The sequence below is a fragment of the Aquila chrysaetos genome, chromosome 1 (genome assembly GCF_900496995.4).
Source record: "Aquila chrysaetos chrysaetos chromosome 1, bAquChr1.4, whole genome shotgun sequence".
Taxonomy (NCBI): domain Eukaryota; kingdom Metazoa; phylum Chordata; class Aves; order Accipitriformes; family Accipitridae; genus Aquila; species Aquila chrysaetos.
This window is the reverse complement of record NC_044004.1, coordinates 31,281,993-31,302,197: the sequence shown is the minus strand read 5'-3', so window position 1 is coordinate 31,302,197 and position 20,205 is coordinate 31,281,993. Positions and strand designations below refer to the sequence as shown.

At 38.7% G+C, this 20,205-nt stretch overlaps 1 protein-coding gene across 2 annotated transcripts; it reads left to right on the top strand.

Moving 5' to 3' along the window:
- Window positions 1–1,097: 1,097 nt before the first annotated feature.
- On the top strand, window positions 1,098–19,737 carry NMU (neuromedin U). 2 transcript variants are annotated; one of them, XM_030024723.2, is made up of 10 exons: window positions 1,098–1,329; window positions 4,715–4,773; window positions 8,542–8,589; window positions 8,687–8,746; window positions 9,271–9,300; window positions 9,407–9,457; window positions 11,503–11,577; window positions 17,231–17,284; window positions 18,569–18,605; window positions 19,183–19,737. In XM_030024723.2, exons 1-9 carry the CDS (start codon window positions 1,179–1,181, stop codon window positions 18,602–18,604), a joined length of 564 nt encoding a protein of 187 aa, XP_029880583.1. In that variant the 5' UTR covers window positions 1,098–1,178; the 3' UTR covers window position 18,605; window positions 19,183–19,737. The 2 variants fall into 2 exon arrangements, with proteins under 2 accessions (XP_029880583.1, XP_029880591.1); XM_030024731.2 differs by lacking the exon at window positions 11,503–11,577 and having other exon boundaries at window positions 1,099–1,329.
- The last annotated feature ends 468 nt before the right edge of the window (window positions 19,738–20,205 follow it).

Genomic DNA, 20,205 nt, shown 5'->3' with positions numbered 1-20,205 from the left:
TTAAGAACTAAAGAATGCTTATGTCTAGATAAACACCAAAAAATCAGCTGAAACTGACAACTTTTGTAACAATCTGAGACCAAATGGTTGATGGGCCAACTCGTGACCATGTGTGGAAAGGAGGAACCCAGAGCTCTTGGGAAGGACACGAACAGGTGCCCTTTTCACAGCCACTGGGGACCACCAGAGACCACTAAAGACCCCCAGGGATGCCCGTCGGAGACCCAGGCCGCCTGCATAATGACTATGAAACATGATAATTAGTTCCAGGTATAGACTGAATATGTATAATCATTCTGGGAAGTTTAATGCATATGTATGTAACGGGGTAATATAAGCTTTGATTGATGCAACATACAGTATGCACAATAGGCGGAACAGTCCCCCGTTCATCCTGCACCGCAATAAAGAATGCCTGCTTCTTAATACTACATTGGCGTCAAGGAGTTCATGTCCCCATTTCGGTGACACCTGCGGCGGGGGGTCCTTCAGAAAACTCAGCGATCGGCGGGGTCCCAGGGCAGACGGGTGCACATCCTCAGAGCCCCACAACCCAGCCACCGACATCTTCTCCACACGCCAGCTCAGTATGTTTTAACTCCCAGGTTCAGCTAGTTGGGGGCCAAATCTGCGTGAGATTTCCCCGTTTTAAACCCTGCCTCTTCTCCCCTCCACAGCGGGCTGGGACAGTGTCTGAACGCTCCCCTTCGCCACCCCCATTTCATCACTCCGAACGGCCGAGCCCGGCAAGGGAGAAGCAGCAGCTTTCGCGCCAGCCATCACGGCTGCTAGCAGGACTCAGGGTGGCTTTGAAAACACGGGTTTTTCTTAAAGAGGGGGTTTAATAAGGGCCCTGGAACCCGCCCAGCCCCTCGCCTCCACGCCAAGCAGGGGCACCCACTGCCCCGGCAAGGCTCGCAAGGGGATCTGCCCCGCGGCGTGGGAGCGGGACCGAGTCGCCAGCTGCCCGGTCTGGGCAGGGTCTGGCCCGGGGGGACCGGTGGGGGAGCGGGCAGGGTGGGCAGCGTGGGCAGGGTGGGCAGGGCGGCCGACGCGCCCTCCCCCAGGCGAGCTGATGCTCGTCCACGTGTCAGGGAGATTTAAAAAGTTTGGGCAGGGAGCGGGGCCGTGCCCAGAAGAGCGGCTGGCAGGGAGGCAGCGCAGGGGACACCGCCGGCATGGGAAACCTCTGCCACCAGCAGCCCCCCGCAGCCCCCCGCCAGCGCAGCCGGAGGAAGGCAGGGCACGGCGCGGCTCTGCCGGGGTCCCCGCTGCTCCTCCTCCTCCTCCTTCTCCTCCTCCTCGCCTCCTCGGTGTCTGCTTCCAAAGGTGAGGAGCATCCCCCTCGCAACCCCTTCCTGCACTGCCAGCTCTGCAATTTTTTTTTTTTTTTTTTTTTTTTTTGAGGGAGGGTGACCCCAGCAGCCTGCCATCCTCTCGGGAGGACGGCAAAGCGGGCCTCGCCGCCGCGCTGGGCCGGGGTCAGCGGCGGGGCTGGGATCAGAGAGGCAGGGATGCGCTGGAGGCTGCAGCTGCTGGGCACGGTTTCGGGGCTCGGTTCTGGGGGGGGGGGCTGCTTCGTGTGTCCCAGCAGGATTACCCTGTCCTGGCAAAACTACGCTCCAGCAACTTGGGGAAGTGGCTTTTGTTAAAAGCGATTTCGTTTTAAACATAATTTACTCGGATTTGAAGGCTAAGAAAAGAGAAACGTGGTGTATCGCAGAATTGAAGGAAAAATTAGGACCCTCTGGAAGCCACTTAGTCCAGCCTGAACCAATATTTATTGCATGAGGAATCCCTGGGGGTGGCGTTAGGTGGGAAAGGGTAGAGCTGCTGAGCTGCTTTAGGCGTAGAGCTTGATTACCTTGGTTTAATTTGAAATGTTGTCTTACACCTGAAAGTTGCTATTTTTGTAGCAGGGCGTGCTTGTGAAACAAGCACAGCTAATGGGCTTTTTAACAAAACATACTCCTTTTCTATTCTAGTTTCCCACTCCAGATAGATTAACTACTTATACCTTGTGAAGTCACATTACAAAATAAGTTGCTGTGCAAGGAGGATTTCCGTTTTGTTTGTATTATATGTGTGTGAGTTGCTTTCATCAAGAGTTTTTTTCTGATTTGTTGTGGGTTTTTAATATCAAGAATTGAAGAAATGTAAGTACAGCATACCTAGTATTCTGTTAAAAATAAATTCTGGAGACGTGGAAGAGCAGAGGGAAGGAAAAGGGGGGCAAGGAAGGGCAATGACACACAGTATTTCATCATTGTTCCCATAGAAATGATTGCCAGGAGCTTGTGTAGGGAGAGCAGTGGAGGGAAGAGAAGATGTAAGAAGTGAATCCCAGGTTGGAAAGTGACTGAAACTGCATCTGGCATCCTACTGCCTTGGAAGAAGTTAAGTTTTTAGAAGTTGGCAGAATTGAAGGACAAGAGAACAAATGTGTCACAGACAGTGTCAATTTTGTAGGAGGATTTTCTCCTCCATGTTCCTTTTCACCAGGACATCTTTCCTCAACAGCACTCTTTTTTTTTTTTCTTTTTTTTTTTTCTCCCCCTCCCCCTGTGTTTATTTTGTATATATTTCACTTGAACTCATTGTTTCCCTGTGTGTGCTGTTGTGTAGGTGTGTAAATGAACAAAGTCCTGTAGGGACTGCAGCACTGTTCTGGATGGGGTATGGAGAGACATCCCTAGGTGCTGGGAGGAATATAGTCCTAGGTGTGAGCACGAAACGGATGGGACTGCACATGAAATAAGGTTTTTGTGAATAAGTGGAGAGGGGTTAAGGAAACCTAGGAGGTGGTGAAATACTTGCATCTCCTCTGTCCAAAAGTTTATGCTCCAGGCAAAAAAAAAAAAAAAAAAAAAAAAAAAATGACAGCAAGCTGTAATATTCAGGCTTTCTTGCCTGCTGCCCTAACCTTTAGCGGCTATTGGATTTCTTCTGCTCCCCCTGGAAAGCCTTGGCAATGGCAGAAGCAGCATTCAGAGACAGGCAGGCAAACGTTTAATGGGGAAGGTGTGTTAATTTGAAATGTTGCCCAGTTTCACTCTTTGCAACCAGGACATCAGTCCCAGGCAATACTCCAATTCGAATATACTAATTTAAGAATAGAAAACAAAGTAAGAGAAGGGTAGCACCTTTAATTTATTTGGTGTTTTTCCTTGAACTAAAACAAACATCCAAAAAAGAAACTTTTTCTTTGGAAAGCAGTTTTTTTGTTATGTGAACATCTCAGAAATTTAAAAAATATCCCACTTCTACACAGTGTGAAATTGACATCCCCTCTAATTTTTTTTTTTTTGGGAAAACAAGTATCCAGAATGATTAGGCACCTTAAGTCTGTGCCAGTAATGTGGTTTTGAAATTCACCCCTTAATGTCTGGAACTAACTACTGTTGTAATTATTGTTATTAATGGTTCATGTAAAACAAATGGAGATGATGGGCATTCATACCCTTCTCACCTGGCCATTCTAGCTAAGTCTACCTTCACCTCTTTTTTGTTTAATTTGGTTCAATTCTTTGGAAAAATGTGACCACAGGTAACTATAGACTGTCTGGGAGGGTATAAAAATCTCTATTAATCTGAGGTCTTTAAGCACAGTATATAAACTGGTTAGGCATGCCTCATGGGCAGCAACTTTGGGCAGGGGGATAAATTAGATGACTTCGTAGGGTTTCCTGCAGTGCTAGGACTGTAAAGATAAACCACCACCCTCTCCAGCACCAATCTCCCTCCCAGGTGAGTTACAACACATCCCCTCACTGATACGCTTGCGTGGTGTCTAGTGTACTCACAATTCAGTGATGCTCACATTTCTATTATTTACAGAGACTCCAATAGTACATTGCTATTAGAAGTATACTGCCAGATAAAATAACAATGTGGAAAGGTGGATATTTGGGGTGCTGAGTTCGGAGGGACCCAGAGACAGTGACTTCCACATCTGCAGCCTGGGTGGGCAGAGATGGAGAAAGGAGCTGCCCCCAAGCCAAGCACGGCATCACTGTAGCATTATGCAATTAGTAACACGTTTAATCTTCTAAGGGACTCAGATTTTCCACATCACATATACCAAACAGAGGAAACAAAGCCAGTTACGCATGTACTGCCTATCACCTTCTCAAAACCACCATGTTCATATCACGGGCATTGTTCATATGCAAGCGTACATTATGTAGCACTTTTAATTCTTGAATTGTAACATACAGGAAAGCAAGAGGTAGGATCCAAATTCTCAACTTGGAATGAGTGCGCTGGAGGTGACCCGAGTTCTCAGAAAGCTCGAGGTTGTAGGTGCTGGAATGTGTTTTCCTCAACAGGTCTTAGTATTAAAGAGCTGCTGTGCAAATTTTCTTGCCTGCTACTTATCGCTGAGAACAGACTAATGCTAGCCTGATGCTCAGTGAAACCTGAGTAACTTCCACACTGTTTATTGCTAAGAGATGTGAATGTCTGTATCTGCTGTGAACTTGGGAAGAAGCCTCCTGCTGTGTTGCTAACATAGAGCAGGCAGAAACTACTGGACAAACCCCACAACGCCCAGGGCAGCAGACTTCCTTGGACCATCCAGCTCTCAGACTTTGCAGTTAGTAAGTGTGCTAGGTATCATATCATGTTCAGAGTTTTTATTTAAATCACTGACACAAGATACTTATACAAATGACCTTTGCTGTACAGCATTGCTAAGTGTGGTTTGTGCTTCCAGGTGCACTGATGCCATCCCAAGCGCTCGAGGCAGATGAGGATTTGCAGCTGTGGAAAGAGGTAAGCATCACCTGCCATATGGTATACTCCCATTTCTTCTGTGCCCATCCTTGCCACAGTCACACCTGACTCTCCAGTATTTCTCTTGCACGGAGTTCAGGTTCTTCTTCTTCCAGTCCTGCTTCTCCTGTACATCTCCTATCCTGACATCAGCAAAGAGGTGAAACATCTTATTTTCCAGAATTTCTGAACAGTATTTCCAGGAGGATGTTGAGGCTGGGTGTTAAGATGTCTTTCTGGGAAGACTGTCTTGGCTCAATGGAGAGCTACGTTTGATAACGGTTGTCATTCAACTGCCAATGACCAGGCAGTCACTGTCCCTGGAAGCAACACAGTGTCCTGTCTAGTAGTTTTATAGTCTGTACATGATACACAGGAATTGCTTCAACTCAGCCAGTCTTACCTCTTGCTTCTTCTGTTCTGTACACAGGGCTGGGACACTGTATTTAATCCTATCCTAGCCTCTCAGTTTACTAGGTAAAGGATAATGTACTGTGTCAGTTGGTCCCTCTAACATTTTGCTACTGATCGCTATGATAACTTCCACTCTCATCTTTGAAAGGAACATTTGTTTTGACTCTAGAATGTGACACGTGTTAACATGGGCTCTTCCTTGCCCTTTTGGAACAGATGGAGTGGCAGGGCATAACACGCAGAGAGGGTTTAGCCTGTAACTTGCCTGCCCTGGTGTTGCTGTAACCTTCAAGTATTCTTCTGACATTTAATTTTGTAGCTTCTGATAACATCAGAAAACAAGTGACTCACCAGGGGTACAGATGCAGAGAGTAACTTTCTTCCTGCTGTGGCCATTCCAGGAGACACTTCCCTTACTGTCAGCTCCCCTTCGTTCATATCGGAAGTGTTGACTCAAACACCAACGTATTTCTAGACTGGCACTTAAACAAGCACTGGTGATACTTATCTCGTGGGGGAAAAGTGGTCTTTGGAGAAGTAAGGTCCTGATAGCTTTAAGGAGTTATTTACATTCTGGATTGAAAAGTGCTATTTTATACATTTCTGCATTTATTGTTAAGATTTGCTAGTTGTAACACAGGATTTGTCTCTACACCAACTATAGGCAAAGTTTCCATTGATTTCATTGAACAAAAAAGTATGCATAAGATACTAAATTCCATGTAAAATTATATTACATAAGCAATATAAAACTTACTGTTATAACAAGAATAATGCAGGACTGGAGATGGTCTAAGGAAAGCAAATTAGATGCATAGGTATATAACCTAAATCAACCTGATTACAGAATCATACTAGTCCACCAGAGTTTCTAAGAGTGAAAAGAATCAGTTCTTCTCTGTTTGTTACTTTATTAGCGGATCATTCAGGAGAAGCCCTGCCTCTAAATTAACCTAGTATTTTCTAGGAATGATTCTGAGTTTATAAATATGGGAAACTGTAACTAAGTATTGTGTTTCTTTACTTGTCTCTCACATCCTTTTGTTTCTTCATGTTATTTAACCAAGCACAAACAACTCACAAGCTCCCACCCTCAGGCCACGTTTCTGAGATTGGAGAGAAAATTACTGAGAAGATGCATGAAGGATGACAGAAACTATTAAATTTTTATTTTAATTTTTTTAAAAACAAATTAACAGAAACTGTGGCTTTTCCTCAGCCCTTGCTTTGTCCATGCAGGTTTTAGCTGAGAGAGACCTTGCCTTGCATTGCATCCAGCACAAAGCAGTCTCTGGCTTGTCCTGCTACTGAATTATGGTAGTTCTCTAAGAGTCACCTCCAACTACAAAACAAGCAAATATACAAACAAACAAACAAAAACCAACAAAAAAACCCTTAACAAGAAGAAACAGTAAAGTTTTAACTTAGGCTACTGAGATGACTTCAGCTTATTTTATGTTATTCACTGCTGATTTCTGATACCCAGAGACAAACTGCAAGGTGAAGGGAAAAGAGAATGGGGAAGATGTGTTACCAACAAAAACTATTTGAAAGGGGAATTCTATGAGCTATTAGCTTTCCCACTATCTCTGCTAATGCTTTCTCATAGATTGTCTCTAGAGAAATGAATCATCTCTTGTTTTGAAGTGCTCAGATATGCATTATTTGTTTATTGCTTTTTTCATTTAATGTTTTCATTGCTAAGGACTGTTGTTTAGGGCTTTTTACCTATAATAAAATCATAAGATGCATTGCATTGCCTACTCTTTATTTAAAAAAAACACATTTTTTTATGCAGTCTATGAACTAAAGGGTTGGCAAAGCTTTTTGGCATCTAGACAAACAGTATCAAAGATTCAGTGGAAGAAATGGTGCGTACCAATGCAGGTTGCTATTGATACAATTTTAAAGTTATATATGAAAAGTTAAGCCTCTTTTTTCATTATTATTAAACTGTGCATCTTCAGTTGGAGTACTGGCAGTCTTTTCTTATCCTTACAGTATCCTTTGAGCTTTCAGCACTGATAATATTACCTCCATAAATTCAAATACCCCTTATTCCATTTCTTCTCCCTCCATGCTTAATAACTCCACTAAAAAAGATTCAGTATTATGGGATTCTTTCATCCTGGAAGAGAGACAACAGAAGGAGGATGTGGTTAATTGTCTACACAAGGTCAGGAACAGTAGTGAGACAACGGGTGGGAATCACTCGTTCATTACTTCTTCCAAGACAAGATTGTGATAGCACTGAATGAAGCTAGCTTTGAAAAGACTGAACAAGACAAACAGAAGTGGTATTTCACACAGTGTTTAGGAAACCCTTACCACAGGACATTGTGGATGCTAAAAGTTTACAATGGTTCAGAGAGAGATTGGTCAAATTCACAGCACAGAAATCCACTCTGGTTGGAGAGCATGGGTTTTATTAGACCACTGGTCTCTTCTTAGGCTCTTCCCTGGGTGCTAGTGTATGGCCATTTTTGGAGATAAGATGCAGAGCTAAATGGACATTTATTTTCATCCAGAAGAAATGGCTGATGGGTGTTGGGGCTTCTTGGTTTGGTTTGCAGATTTAGTTTTGTTTGTTTGTTTTGTGTCTACATGGGTAACATTCCATTCTGTGCCGACTTGTTTAAGTTCAGCAGCAATGACTTCTTCCACAGTCCTCTGAGTTTAGAACCCTTGAAATATATTGAATATATCTCTTACTAGCACTGTGATTTGGGAACCACCTCCTTTAAACAAGATCATGTAAGGTTCTTCATTTGCCAAAGAAATCAGTGCAAACCTCGGATATTGGCTGCTTGGTGACTCACGGAAAGTAACTGGCATACATAAGATGTGCTGGCACATATCAGAATCACTCATGAGATGCATGTGACATACACCTGCAGGGGTGCTGGAATCCAACTGGAAGGGTTGTATTTGAGGACTGCTCACTGAATCACTTGCTTTGGTTTTGCCATTTTCTTTGCAGTTTTGTATAATCCAAAGATATCAGAGGAGAGATTTAAGTTCATAGTCCATACTCTAGATGCTTAAAATCATAATTTAAAATATGACTTAGTCTGCAAAGCTTACAAATAGGAGGGGCATGAGGCAGCTAAGAGAATAAAGGACACAGATATGTATGTGTTCGTTCAGATGAAGCAAGTATAATTTTTTTTACATGGTTAAGGGCTTTTTTTCCCCTTGAATGCAAAATATTTCATGAATGTACCTATAAGGATTCCTTATGGTGGGCAAGCTTGCCATGCCTTTAGCTGCACTGAACTGTTTCTGAAAATATACACATTTCATTTGTTTTTATTAATCTGACTTCTTAAAAAAGGACTGTGTGAACTTTTACAGATAGATGATGCATGTTCTGCCTACCTGTCCAGAGATTCTCAGCCTCAGGTGAGTTAGGTTACTTTACTTTATTATTTTGATACTATTTGTTATATGTAGTAGGATTGGAAGTGTGATACCTGAGTTCATGTTTTCTTTGCATTAGGCATCCAGTGCACTGGAAGAACTTTGTTTTTTGGTCATGGGATTTCTCCAGAAACCACAGGTAACACACACGAAAGACTACTTAGCTTGATCTCTCAGTGTGCCGGTGTCTACAATGAATTCTGAGGACCCAGTATGTGAAGTGTCACTTGGTGCTGGAACTAATACTATCAGTTCTTACGCTGAAATGCTATGTGTCCTAATCCAACACCTATTAAAGATAACGGGGAGACTCCAATGTTTGGACAATAATCTCCAGGCTGGATACAAGCTTTCAGGTGTTTTTATTGCTCTAGATAAAACAAATTATAAGCTCTCAATGGAGAAAGAAATTTACTAAGGAGACCCTAGGGATATGCAAAGGAACATCCGCTAAACCCATTGACTGTTCTACTGGAGAGTAATCAATACTCTCTACAGAGTTTGAAAAGAGTAGTTACATTGATAAGCAAAGACATGTAATAGAACTGTCAAGGAGGGATGATATTCTAATCCAGTACTGAAAAGTTTATAATGTAATCAAAATTGCCCATTGCTCTTTTTTTTAACAAATAAAAGCTTCTCTACCAATTATTATTCCTACAGGGCTTAGATGAAAAAGACAACACCAAAAGGGTAAGATTTCTATGTATGTTTTATGATCACACTAAAATTGTCAAGAAAATCATAACACCCTTGCCCTGTTTTGTAGTAAAACCCCACTTCTAATTTTTTTGAACAGTTCTTATTTCATTATTCTAAGACTCATGACTCAGGCAACTCAGACATCGTGGTAAGTGGCATAGCACCTCCTTGTGAGTACCTGTGTGCCTATACATAAAAACAAGGTAATGTTCCTGTTTGCAGTAGTCTCTCCAGCTATATAACAAGCTCAGAACTGGGAGTTTCATGTTTAAGGTATAGAATGTGTTTTAATAACATGGGAGACCATCAATACTGTACGGGTGTGAAAAAACCCAACCAAACATTCATGAAATCCCAACTGTATCTTAATCTTGTTGTTTCAACATTTAAGAATAAATTCAAATGCTTTTTTTCTGGTACTGGAAGATAACATATGCAGTGAAACAATGCAGATTTATAGAAGCTGAGAATATGACCACAAATATTAAGAACTCTTAAAGAATTTTTATTAATTATTAATTAAATTGTATGTATTTATTTGTGTGTGTCATAAATATGTATCAGGCAAAATAGTACTTAAGTCTCACTCAGTCTTTGGATTATATTTTAAATGAAAATTATTATTTAAAAAATAGCCTAGTATTGTTGCTATAAAAATATTTTCATAAACCAACAAATAAGCTACATGTGATCCACTCTTGCTTTTAAAGTGCAAACATAATCAGTTATTTCTGTGCATCTATGTGGTTTTTCTGTGCACCATAGGATTTTGAGAAGGTTAAAAATATTCATGTTTTCTCATTTCTTAACAATCATTCTTATACGTTAATGTCCATTTTTTCTTGTTCTTTATATTTCTTCAGAACTATGTGGTGTATTTCTTAGAAAGTGATACTGCTGGTATTGGGGTCAGTGTTTTCATGATAGAGCTGCTCTGGAGCTTTAATGATAACAAGGGCACAGTGAAATGAGCTATTTCTGCTGCTGCTCCTGCTTAAGAGGGTACTGCATCCCCCTTCACCGCCATCCTGAATACCTCTGCCCCTGCCTGCCCACAGGGATTACTGCTTTCTCACTTCTGGTTTAGCTGTTCAGGTGACTGTTTTCTAGCCCAGTTCTCAGAGATACTAACTTAGGTGAGATCCATCATTCTTTGGCTTTATTAACCTCTCTCCACCGACTGCAAGGCAGAGCCCAAGTGACCAGCTGGGATGCCCTTTAACTCCTCCACTACACACCAGACCTCTACATTTTTAGCTATTATGATGCCACATTGCCTACCTTAGGCAGACAGTGAAAAGTTGGCTCCAAGTAGGCAAGTTCATTTTACCTTTTAAATACATTATCACTTTGGTAACTCTAGTTATTCCATAAATTATATTTCTCTTTGTTGTATCACTTTTCTAAGAAGTATTGTATAAAAAAATGCATTCTTCTTAAAATTATGTTTACATGAGTTGAAGGTTGAAATTTGTTGACGGAACATGGGTTTTCTACTTTTTCTCACTATGGACCTCTTTCCACAAGCCCACGTGGTTGTGGTTTGCCATGGGGCAACTTATACTGCGCAGTATGCCACTGTGCTTAACCAGGCTGTCTGCAAGCATAAAGTCTTGCTGAACACAAGGAATTTCAGGATTTGAACTTCTCTTTTAGTTAGAGTGACCAGTGCCATGGTTGCAAATTTTGCTTGAGAATGGATCCCTCCTGCAAACTGTTTTCTAGTAAAAAAATAATTTTTCTTGCTGCAATTTAAGTTATTTTGAAGTAAAATTAACTTCTCAGTACAATGGAGATTGAAGCTGCTAACTTCCATAGTAGATAATCATAGAAATGTTAGTAGGAGTAGTGTATTTCTCTGTACCACTCACAGAGGCAGAACAAAGTCGGAATAACTGCCATTGTCCAGGCAAGAGGTCTGTAAACAGTTCTGAACTTTCAATGAATAAAGGTGAGGACACATAGCTTTTCCCTCCATCACTCTGTGAGTCACATTCATAGTGTAAATATAAATGTTGGTACCTGTTTGTTGTCAAGTCAGAATGTTCAAAAAATGAGTTTCTCAATTAACAACTTCAGTTCTTTTTTGGTGTATGTTTGGTCCATAAGCCAATACTGTGGGAAGAGACTTCTTTTGCATCATAAGACCCGAATTTCATTGTTGCTCATGTGTCTGTGTTCATGTCCTCTCAGTCGTCTGTCCTGCATCCTTTGCTGCAACTCGTTCCCCAGCTTAATGAGAGAAGACTGAAGAGATACAAAGTGGACGTATGTAATCTTAAACTCTGCATGCTTGCATTCTCACACTTTGTGATTCATTAGCTCTTCTAAAAATGTCCTTGTAGACCTTTGTGCTCATAACATTTTTATTTTCATGATTTAATATCACACTAGTGTATTTTCATTAGAAATGTGAGGTTTTTCCACTCTTTAATTAGTGAAAAATAATCCTGCTTATATTTAACATTTAAAACAAAAACCACTGAAGTAATATATGCTTAACACAGAACAGATGTAGAACACAGAGCCTGTGTATCAAAATGGATCTGTTAGTTCTTTTATTAAAAAAAAAAACCAAACAACTTTCAAATTTATCTGTACCATTATATTGCGGTTGAGTTATATTTTCTATGGGGGTTGGTTTTTTTTCCCTGTTTAGGATTCAAACCATGTCTACTCCTTAAATATGTATTATTTATGACTTACAGCACTAAAAATTTCCACATAATTTTTAGGCAATTTTACTGTTTAACTTAAGGTGCAGATAAGAAAGTTCCCTATGGAACTAATTTTCCATAGAATAGTAGTGTGTTTTCGAACAAAAGTTTCACATAGAGAGAAATAGCCCCATTGTTTCAAAGATGTCATAAAATTTGGGTATATTTGCTGCAAATGCAATTTCAAATTTCAAAAATCGAAAAGCAGATGGCTATTAATGTCCATCTTTTTAATGCAGCTATGGAGAGAAGAGAAAAATGCAGTCAGATATATAAGAATTTTTCTATATAAGAATATTGAAGATTCCTATATAATAAAATATACCAAAATCCAAGACCTAGATTCTTCCTGTTTTACATTGAATTCAGCTTGTTATTCCTTGTGTTCATTGATATGATTTCTTATATTCACTGATACACAAATTAAATTAGGTGTATGAATGTGATATTTAGAACTCAGATAGTGGCATCCTCATAAGTAGGACTTTTCCTTTATTAATCCAGGTAAAGGCTGTGTTGCTAACTCCCAAATTTTCAGTGAACTCTTAATCCTGTGATTATGTATGTCAGCTTTCATCTAGTCATGGTTGTGGTTGGTAATACTATCTACCCCTCTCTTTGGATCACTGCATAATCCCAACTATATGCCCTAAACCACATTTTTCTTATCTGGCAACAGAACCTAGCCACATATAAGAATTTAAAGAGTTGGTACGTCTTCTCATGGACTAAAATTGTTATGAAAATTTTAACTCACTACACATCTGAAAGGAAAATACAGGTTAAAATATACCTTCTGTGATTACATTGATGTGAACTGTATTTATGCTATTGGACCTATATACTGGCAAAGAATATGGTTGGAATTGCTCTTTGTGCTTTTAAATGAACGTACATGTCAAGTAAGACAAAGAATGGGAAGGAAAGCATAAACACAAGAACACAAAACTGCTGTAAGTGAAAAAAACCTGCCTTTTAAAGCCAATAAATTCCTTTTGTTAGAATACTTTATTATCCTGAACTTACTTCCATTGAGGTTGATGGCATAATTAATGGAAATAGAATACATTAATTAACAAATAATAACCTAAAATTTGTAGTATATGTGGCATATTCCAACATATTTCAATCGCTTCATGGCAGTTTTATTTTTAGGGGGCTCAAAAAAGAAACTACTACAAGGATATTTTTCCAAGTAATAATACTACTAATCTCTACAGAGTATATCAGTCAGATCATGTGTCTTTATATATATTTAGAGAGTCACTATACTTATAAGAACTCACAAATTAAATGTAATAAATTGTTTCTCTTTAAGAGCTGTCAAGCCATCATGTGACAAAGACTTACTTTTTACATCAAAGAAACATCAAAGTCCATACTCTGCAATTACTTAGAAAAAAATTAACAATTATACTAGCTATCTGATATAAAAAGTCCTTTTTTTAGGATAGTGTTTGGAAATATTTCTTCCAAAAGGAATTAAAAAACCAGACAAAAAAAATGCTATAGTGTTTGGGAATAAGCCCAGAGCAGGCAGATATAACTTTGTGGCAAAAGGCAAACATTTTATCAAGCTTCTTTTTGTAAGGCACCTGATTGTACTCATAACTAGTAGTACATGGAAATAGCAACAGTTAGAATTCCAACCATTCTGCACTGATAACTAACAGTCTTTAATTTGCAATCATGATGTTACACTTATGCTTATATGTTAACCCAGCTAAATACATAAGCACATGCATAACTAAGGTCATTATTTCAGTGGGACTGTTCCCATGCTCAGTGCTAGGCTCTTTGCTACGTAAGAATTGTAGTTCCAGCTAAAAGTTTGAATGCAGAATTTGTGGCACTTTCAACTCCTGTGTTGAGTAACAGTAACCCATATTTTGTGAACTACCGGTACAGGAATCTTCTAGATTAGTCAGTGCTATCATGGATAATTGGATTAGCTTAAAGTAGGTGGTGCAATAACTTCATCAATCCTTAAACAGAACAAGGATGGTAGTCTAACTAGGGTTTGTTCGAAGAGGAATGGAATATAGAATGGTCACAGTCATATCATAGTAACAATTTTTAAGAAAGAAGGTGTATTAACAAAAGCCACACTAGTTCAGACTCATCAGTCCTGTACCCTGTGTCTAACAGTGTCTTGGTGTGCATAGACACAAAAAAGGTGGAAGGACCAGGGCTCTGGTATATACTCTAGCTTCTGGCAAGCACATCCTTGAGACCTTCAGAGCTGAAGGCTTCATCCAGACCATTATGTAAAATAGTCATTAATGGATTTAAGCAGCTTTGATTTTTCCCTATATGTTTTAAATAAATGATTATTTATTTTGGAATATTTTATCATTTGGCATTTAGGCCTACAAAGTGAAGAGCTCATTAAATCCCAAGTAGAATGTGTAATATTAAATATGCACTTGAATACATTTTCTTCTGTAAGGCTGAAGCCAAGAGAAGTAATGACATGGCCAACACTTACAGAATATAGCCATTTTAAAATATTCATAAACCCAGTACAAAATCTAAGGAAACAATGAAAACAGCTCTAAATTGAATTGCATTTTATATAAAGCAACTTTTTTGATTTCCTCTTGTCAATTCCTGCTGTGAATACCAGTCACCTTTTTAAAGGTGTTGTTTACCGGTATGCAGTGCATAAACACCAGACATTTACAAAATGCTAGCATCTTCTGGAATCAATTTTGTCTGCATACTCTTTTGGTTTTGGTATTTTTGTATGCACCTTATCTATTTTAATGTCATAATAAATCTTTGAAATTCATCCATATTACGCTTATCATTTATTTACATGGCAGGTTTTGGTGTCTTTTAGTATAAGAGTTTAAAATCCTCTCTAAATATTATTGCTGAGTGTCACAGCAGTTTATAAGAAAATTAAGAAAATACTGAAATAATCTGCCATCAATAATAAAAGGATTGCAATTATTCCCTGACTGTGAGAAAGCTATAAACCTATCTTTCCCAGAGACCCTACCAGATGGGCCGATGGGGAAATAGCATAGGTAAACTTTAAAGCCAGTAGAGGATGAGAGCAACCCTGCCTAAGATGTGCAGAGGAACCCTGATCCCCCATGGAGCAGGAAGCCCCAATGTTCCTGTGGAGTGCCCACCTTCAGCTGGACTATCTGACTCTGCTGTCACCAACTGTGCTCCAGGAAGGGTTAGCTTGCTGCTGATTTTTTTCCTCCTCATGCTGGGAAGAAAACCAGAACCTGCTATACATAAACATACCCACCTCTCTCCCCGACCAGAGAAGGAATTGAAAAGGTGGATGGGTGAAGGAGGAAACACGCTATATTAAATTTATTCTTTCTTCCCAGTTTGGACTGACACCAGATTTTGTCATGAATTTGATTCCTCTTGAGCTCCATCTTGACTGATATAATATGATCTAAGACAGAAGACACAGTCAGTCTAAGAGATTGAACAAGATAACTTTTAGAGGGCAGGCATTAAACTCTAAATAAACAGAGAGAAAATACTTCTTCAGGAATACATGTGTTTCTGTATGCATATACACATGTAGGTTTGTGAATATACATGCATGTACACTAAAGAACGTATCAGGGGTTTTTTTACATCTCCAAAGCCTTGGAAGTTACGAGGCAAGTGTTAAAATGAAGACAGATTTTAGCTTCAGTTGTTTTCTAATATCAGCTTCCTGACATGAAATCAAACCAGGAAACTATGTAATCTTCTTTAAGAGGTGTCTGGTTCTAAGTAGAGAAAGATGTATTAATATGTTAAAAGTCCATAAAATAAATCATAATTCCATATTAGTAATTGCACTCTTGACTCCTTTAATGTTCTAGATCAATTTCCTTAACTTGCAACAGCTGCCTAGTTTGTTTCTGTTATGTTTGTTCACACATTGAAAAGGAAAACCAGAAAAATAATGAAATATAAATAGTGTTAGACAGTCCAATGGCAATGTACAAAAATCTACTAACAGGCAAATTTTTAGCCTTTTCAAATTAAAAAACCCTATAGTATTGAATGGATGGAAGATCTGAGATGGGTATTTCAAACCCAGGTAATGCTAGAATCAGGTGGACAATAGGAATAAAAATCATACACATGTTTTACCTACAGCAAAGAAACTGGGTATCATGGTATACCTGATGAACTGAAGTCAGAATTAAAAGCAAGACTTGAAAGCTTCCTTGGACTGAAGCTACTCCTGTGTTTGGAAATTATGGGAGCCATCCTGTTTTACACAATTCTTACAGCATTAGAATAGAGCATGGAATGATTGTTTTCTCTGACAACTCTGGTTATGATCACAGCCCAAGAGATCACATGACCTCAGTTTTTAATTGAGAAATACCGTCACTGCTAAATAAATTCCATCTAAATTTTATGTTCTGCTAAACACAAGATTTAAACTATTTTGTTTCTGAATTGGCCTGTCTCTACACCTGTAGGACAGACACTTCATATATCTGCTATCAACAAAAGCAATGAAAATACTGTCATTAAATTTATGTGTTCTCCAATCATGAAGGTCTCATTAAAGCAGCTGGATACTTCAAGCATTGTACTTGTTACATTTAAATGGAATTTCTATTTTCTTCATCGTTAGTTTCCCCTCCCTTGCTGTACAGATTAGTAGAAAGTTGTTTCTCAATGTGTGCAGCATGGACAGGATAGAATATCATAGGCACTGGTCTTTTCTTTGGGAGTTAATCTGAGAGAGGTGATTATGATAAACCTCTGGGAACAGTCTGGGATCTCATTCCTGGGCTGGAGCCCGAGTATTTGTGCTTTTTAAGCTTGGCATTGTTGTCCTCCTGCAAGGTGCAAAGACCAACTCTACTTTGTCCGTAGAGACTCTGCTACCATGAAGACACTCTGGTTGTGTCTGGGTAATGAAACCTGGAAGCTCGAAGGCAAAGGCTGCTCATCATTACTAGTACGATCGTAAAAAAAAAAAAAGCAATCTGAACTGAGTCAAAACTTGAGGTGGAATTTGGCCCTCATTCGTGTGTTTTCTGCTATTTCTACCTGACAACATGAACTTCTTGTCACTGACATGGAGAAATATAGATAAAGCATGCCTTAAGGGGCAAGACTGTATAGCAGTACTGAAGAAATACTTTTAATATGTACATAAACAACCTCTCTATACGGATTCACTTAAAAGAGTAGATATGATTTAAAATACTTTTTTTCAGGAAGAACTTCAAGGACCCGGAGGGATTCAAAGCAGAGGCTACTTTTTCTACAGGGTATGGTTTGTTTGACTTTTTTCTTTTCATTTTGTGATGAGTGTTACAAAACAAAAAGTAGAAAAAACCAGTAAATTACAGTAAGAAGTACGGTGACTGAGGAAACTTGTTTCAATGAGAGCATCCTACCGTATAGGACTACTCAAGATCTGCTCCAGACATTTTCTTGGATTAAAATAAAAGCGTAGTAGGAAGTTTTTGTACACATCTTAATGTTTGTGTATACATGATACCATGCTGTGTCTTAATAAGTAATTGGTTATTATCTATATAATTCACAGAGAAAGTTCTAGAAAATATGCCATCTTGGACAATCCTTCCAAAGCATTGCTCAATATGGTACATCTGCATGTGATATAAATACAATGCCATGCTTACACACTGTATCAAAACAGCTGCTGGGCCTGACCTTTCTATTTTCCTTGTGTTTTGTCCAGTAAGATTAGAAACTAGATACAGAAATTCTCATGTGAATGAAACTCCTCTGTTAATCTTTGATGCCATAGAGTTTTTTTACTCCATTTTTGCAAAATTGAGCAAGTTAAAGATGGCACATCAAACTTAATAATAATTCTCTTGATTTTGGTTAATCTGTTTTTCTATTTAAATAAGAAAGTGGGTAATGAAAAGAAGTCAAGTTTGTACAGTTGTATTTCTTGTGTATCAGGATTGCATCTTTACAGTTCTTATGACAGGCCAGTTATGGGTAATACTAACATCCATGCATTCATGATGCCAGAGTAAAAAGCAAATTCTTATTAAGCTCAGCAAAAGATTTTTCATCAGCTTTACTAGACATTTTATCAAGTTCCTTTGTAGTACAAAATATTTCTGAAATGACCATGGTGAAAAGGGAGAAACTCTTTGCCTGTGTTAAAGAACACAGTCTAAAAATAAAATCATTGAGTGATGTATATTTGTTACTTACAACAGACACTTATAATGCAATAACAACAACAATCTGGAAAACATCTTAAGAAAATGCAAAAAGAATGAAGGATAATGGTCTCTTAGAGTGACTTCTTGTGGCTTTCTCTCCCTTGTAAAATCACACAAGATGGGCATAATTCATTCTTCAATCTCTATACAGCAATTTTTACTGTATAATTCTCCTCCAGAGGTGGATATTCATTAAAAAATAACTGGTCTCAGGTTTATCTTTAATGATGATCACATTGACAGAACTGAGAAATTTCCCACTTTCTATACATACCAAGTTGGGTGGGGCTTTGTTAATGAAACCAGTCAGTTTTATGGAGCGCTTATTGGATATTTGTCTTTCAGCCACGCAATGGAAGGAGATCAGTGGATTTTCGCTGAGGTATTTATTTAATGCTTTTAATCACAATCTATACTTAAATTAGTTCATTTTTATACAAACTGGGCACAATACTGATGTTGAGGAGTAGTCTCAGAAAGCCTTTAACTGTTTTTGCAACTTCAGATTTCTGCAGACAAGCTTCTCCCAGATGTGCTAAATTCAGGTATCTTCAGGTGAAGTGAATAAAAGCTGCAGGTACTCATTTCCTAGAACAGAGAACACAGAGCTGTTTCAGGCAGCAAGAAATGGAAAATATCCCAGCTCTGTAAACCTTTTGGAAAGTTAACAATGATGATAAGTGTATGTCAGGAAGAACTGATTCAAATACCTATCAAATACATATTGACATCCTGGGGGTAATCCCCCTGTTCTTACACAGAAAAAAACCTCACAGTGAAACTAAGTACAGACTTCAGGATTTAATTTTAAATCATTTAACGCTTTGGAGAGACATAAAAATGTTTCCTTATGCCAATATTATAATGCTCTGTTTTCTGGTATATCTTACATCTCTATCATATTTTAAGTATTTAGTGTTATATCATAGCAACAGCTGAAGCTTTTTCTTATTTTTCAGGATTTCAGATTCCTGACCTAGAACTAATGCTGGAGGAATGCTGTGTACATGGACATACTGTTTTCTTTACAAAAATTATTCTTTACTAATGTACAATTAAAAATCACTAGAATGTAAAAGTTCTTAAATTCAATTCCATTAAGAATTCAAATGTTTCTTTACTTTGTTGATTATATTAAAAGCATATTAAAGTTATGTTTCCCGGTGTTATGATGTTTACAACTGTGTGTAAAAAAGTCACAGTGTACGCATGCAACAGACGTTGCCTCTAACAACATTGCTATGTGCATTTATTTTCCCTCATAAATGAAGGCACTCTGTTGTTTTAACGAGAATGTTTGCAATGTAGACTATTGCATTTCTTCAGAATATATTGCAAGTGATTTGTGCAGTCTTTAAAATCGCAGCTTATCTAGGCAGGCCAAACAAAAGGTGTGGTTTGCTTTTCAAGATGTTGTTCTCTACCCCTGTACTTCCTTCACTGTAGCCTGTGGACTTCTGGCAATCTGCAGGGTCAAGATAAGTGGTCTGCAGGTGGTCTACAGAACTATATTGACGATAAAGGAGTTGGCAGTCCTCAATAAGCCTTAAGGTTAATAGTGTTTCATTGGCTGCAAAAACCAGGAATCTTTATTCCCCTAACTAAAGGAAATTGAATAAGCTGCATGTTTTGAAGGAATATCTTTACTTAATTCAACTAAAATACAATTACATCATTTTTTTAGCTGTTAAGAACACGGATGCAGTATGGTTCTCATTCAGAAGACTTAATTGCATTATTTACATTCTTCCAGAATTAGGATCTATTTGAAAACTCAAGTGATTTTGATGTAGAATTGAAGAAATTCCATTCAAAAGAACAAGTTAGCCTCACAATCTTCCTAGCTTCTCTCTCTGAGTTTTCCTCCACACCAGGGTTGTGTTAAAATATGGTGGAGGTTGTAATTATGTTGAAAGTAACTAATCATTCAGTGTAGAAGCGGATTATTGTTTTTAACATTGTGTTGGCTGGTCATGGTTTGA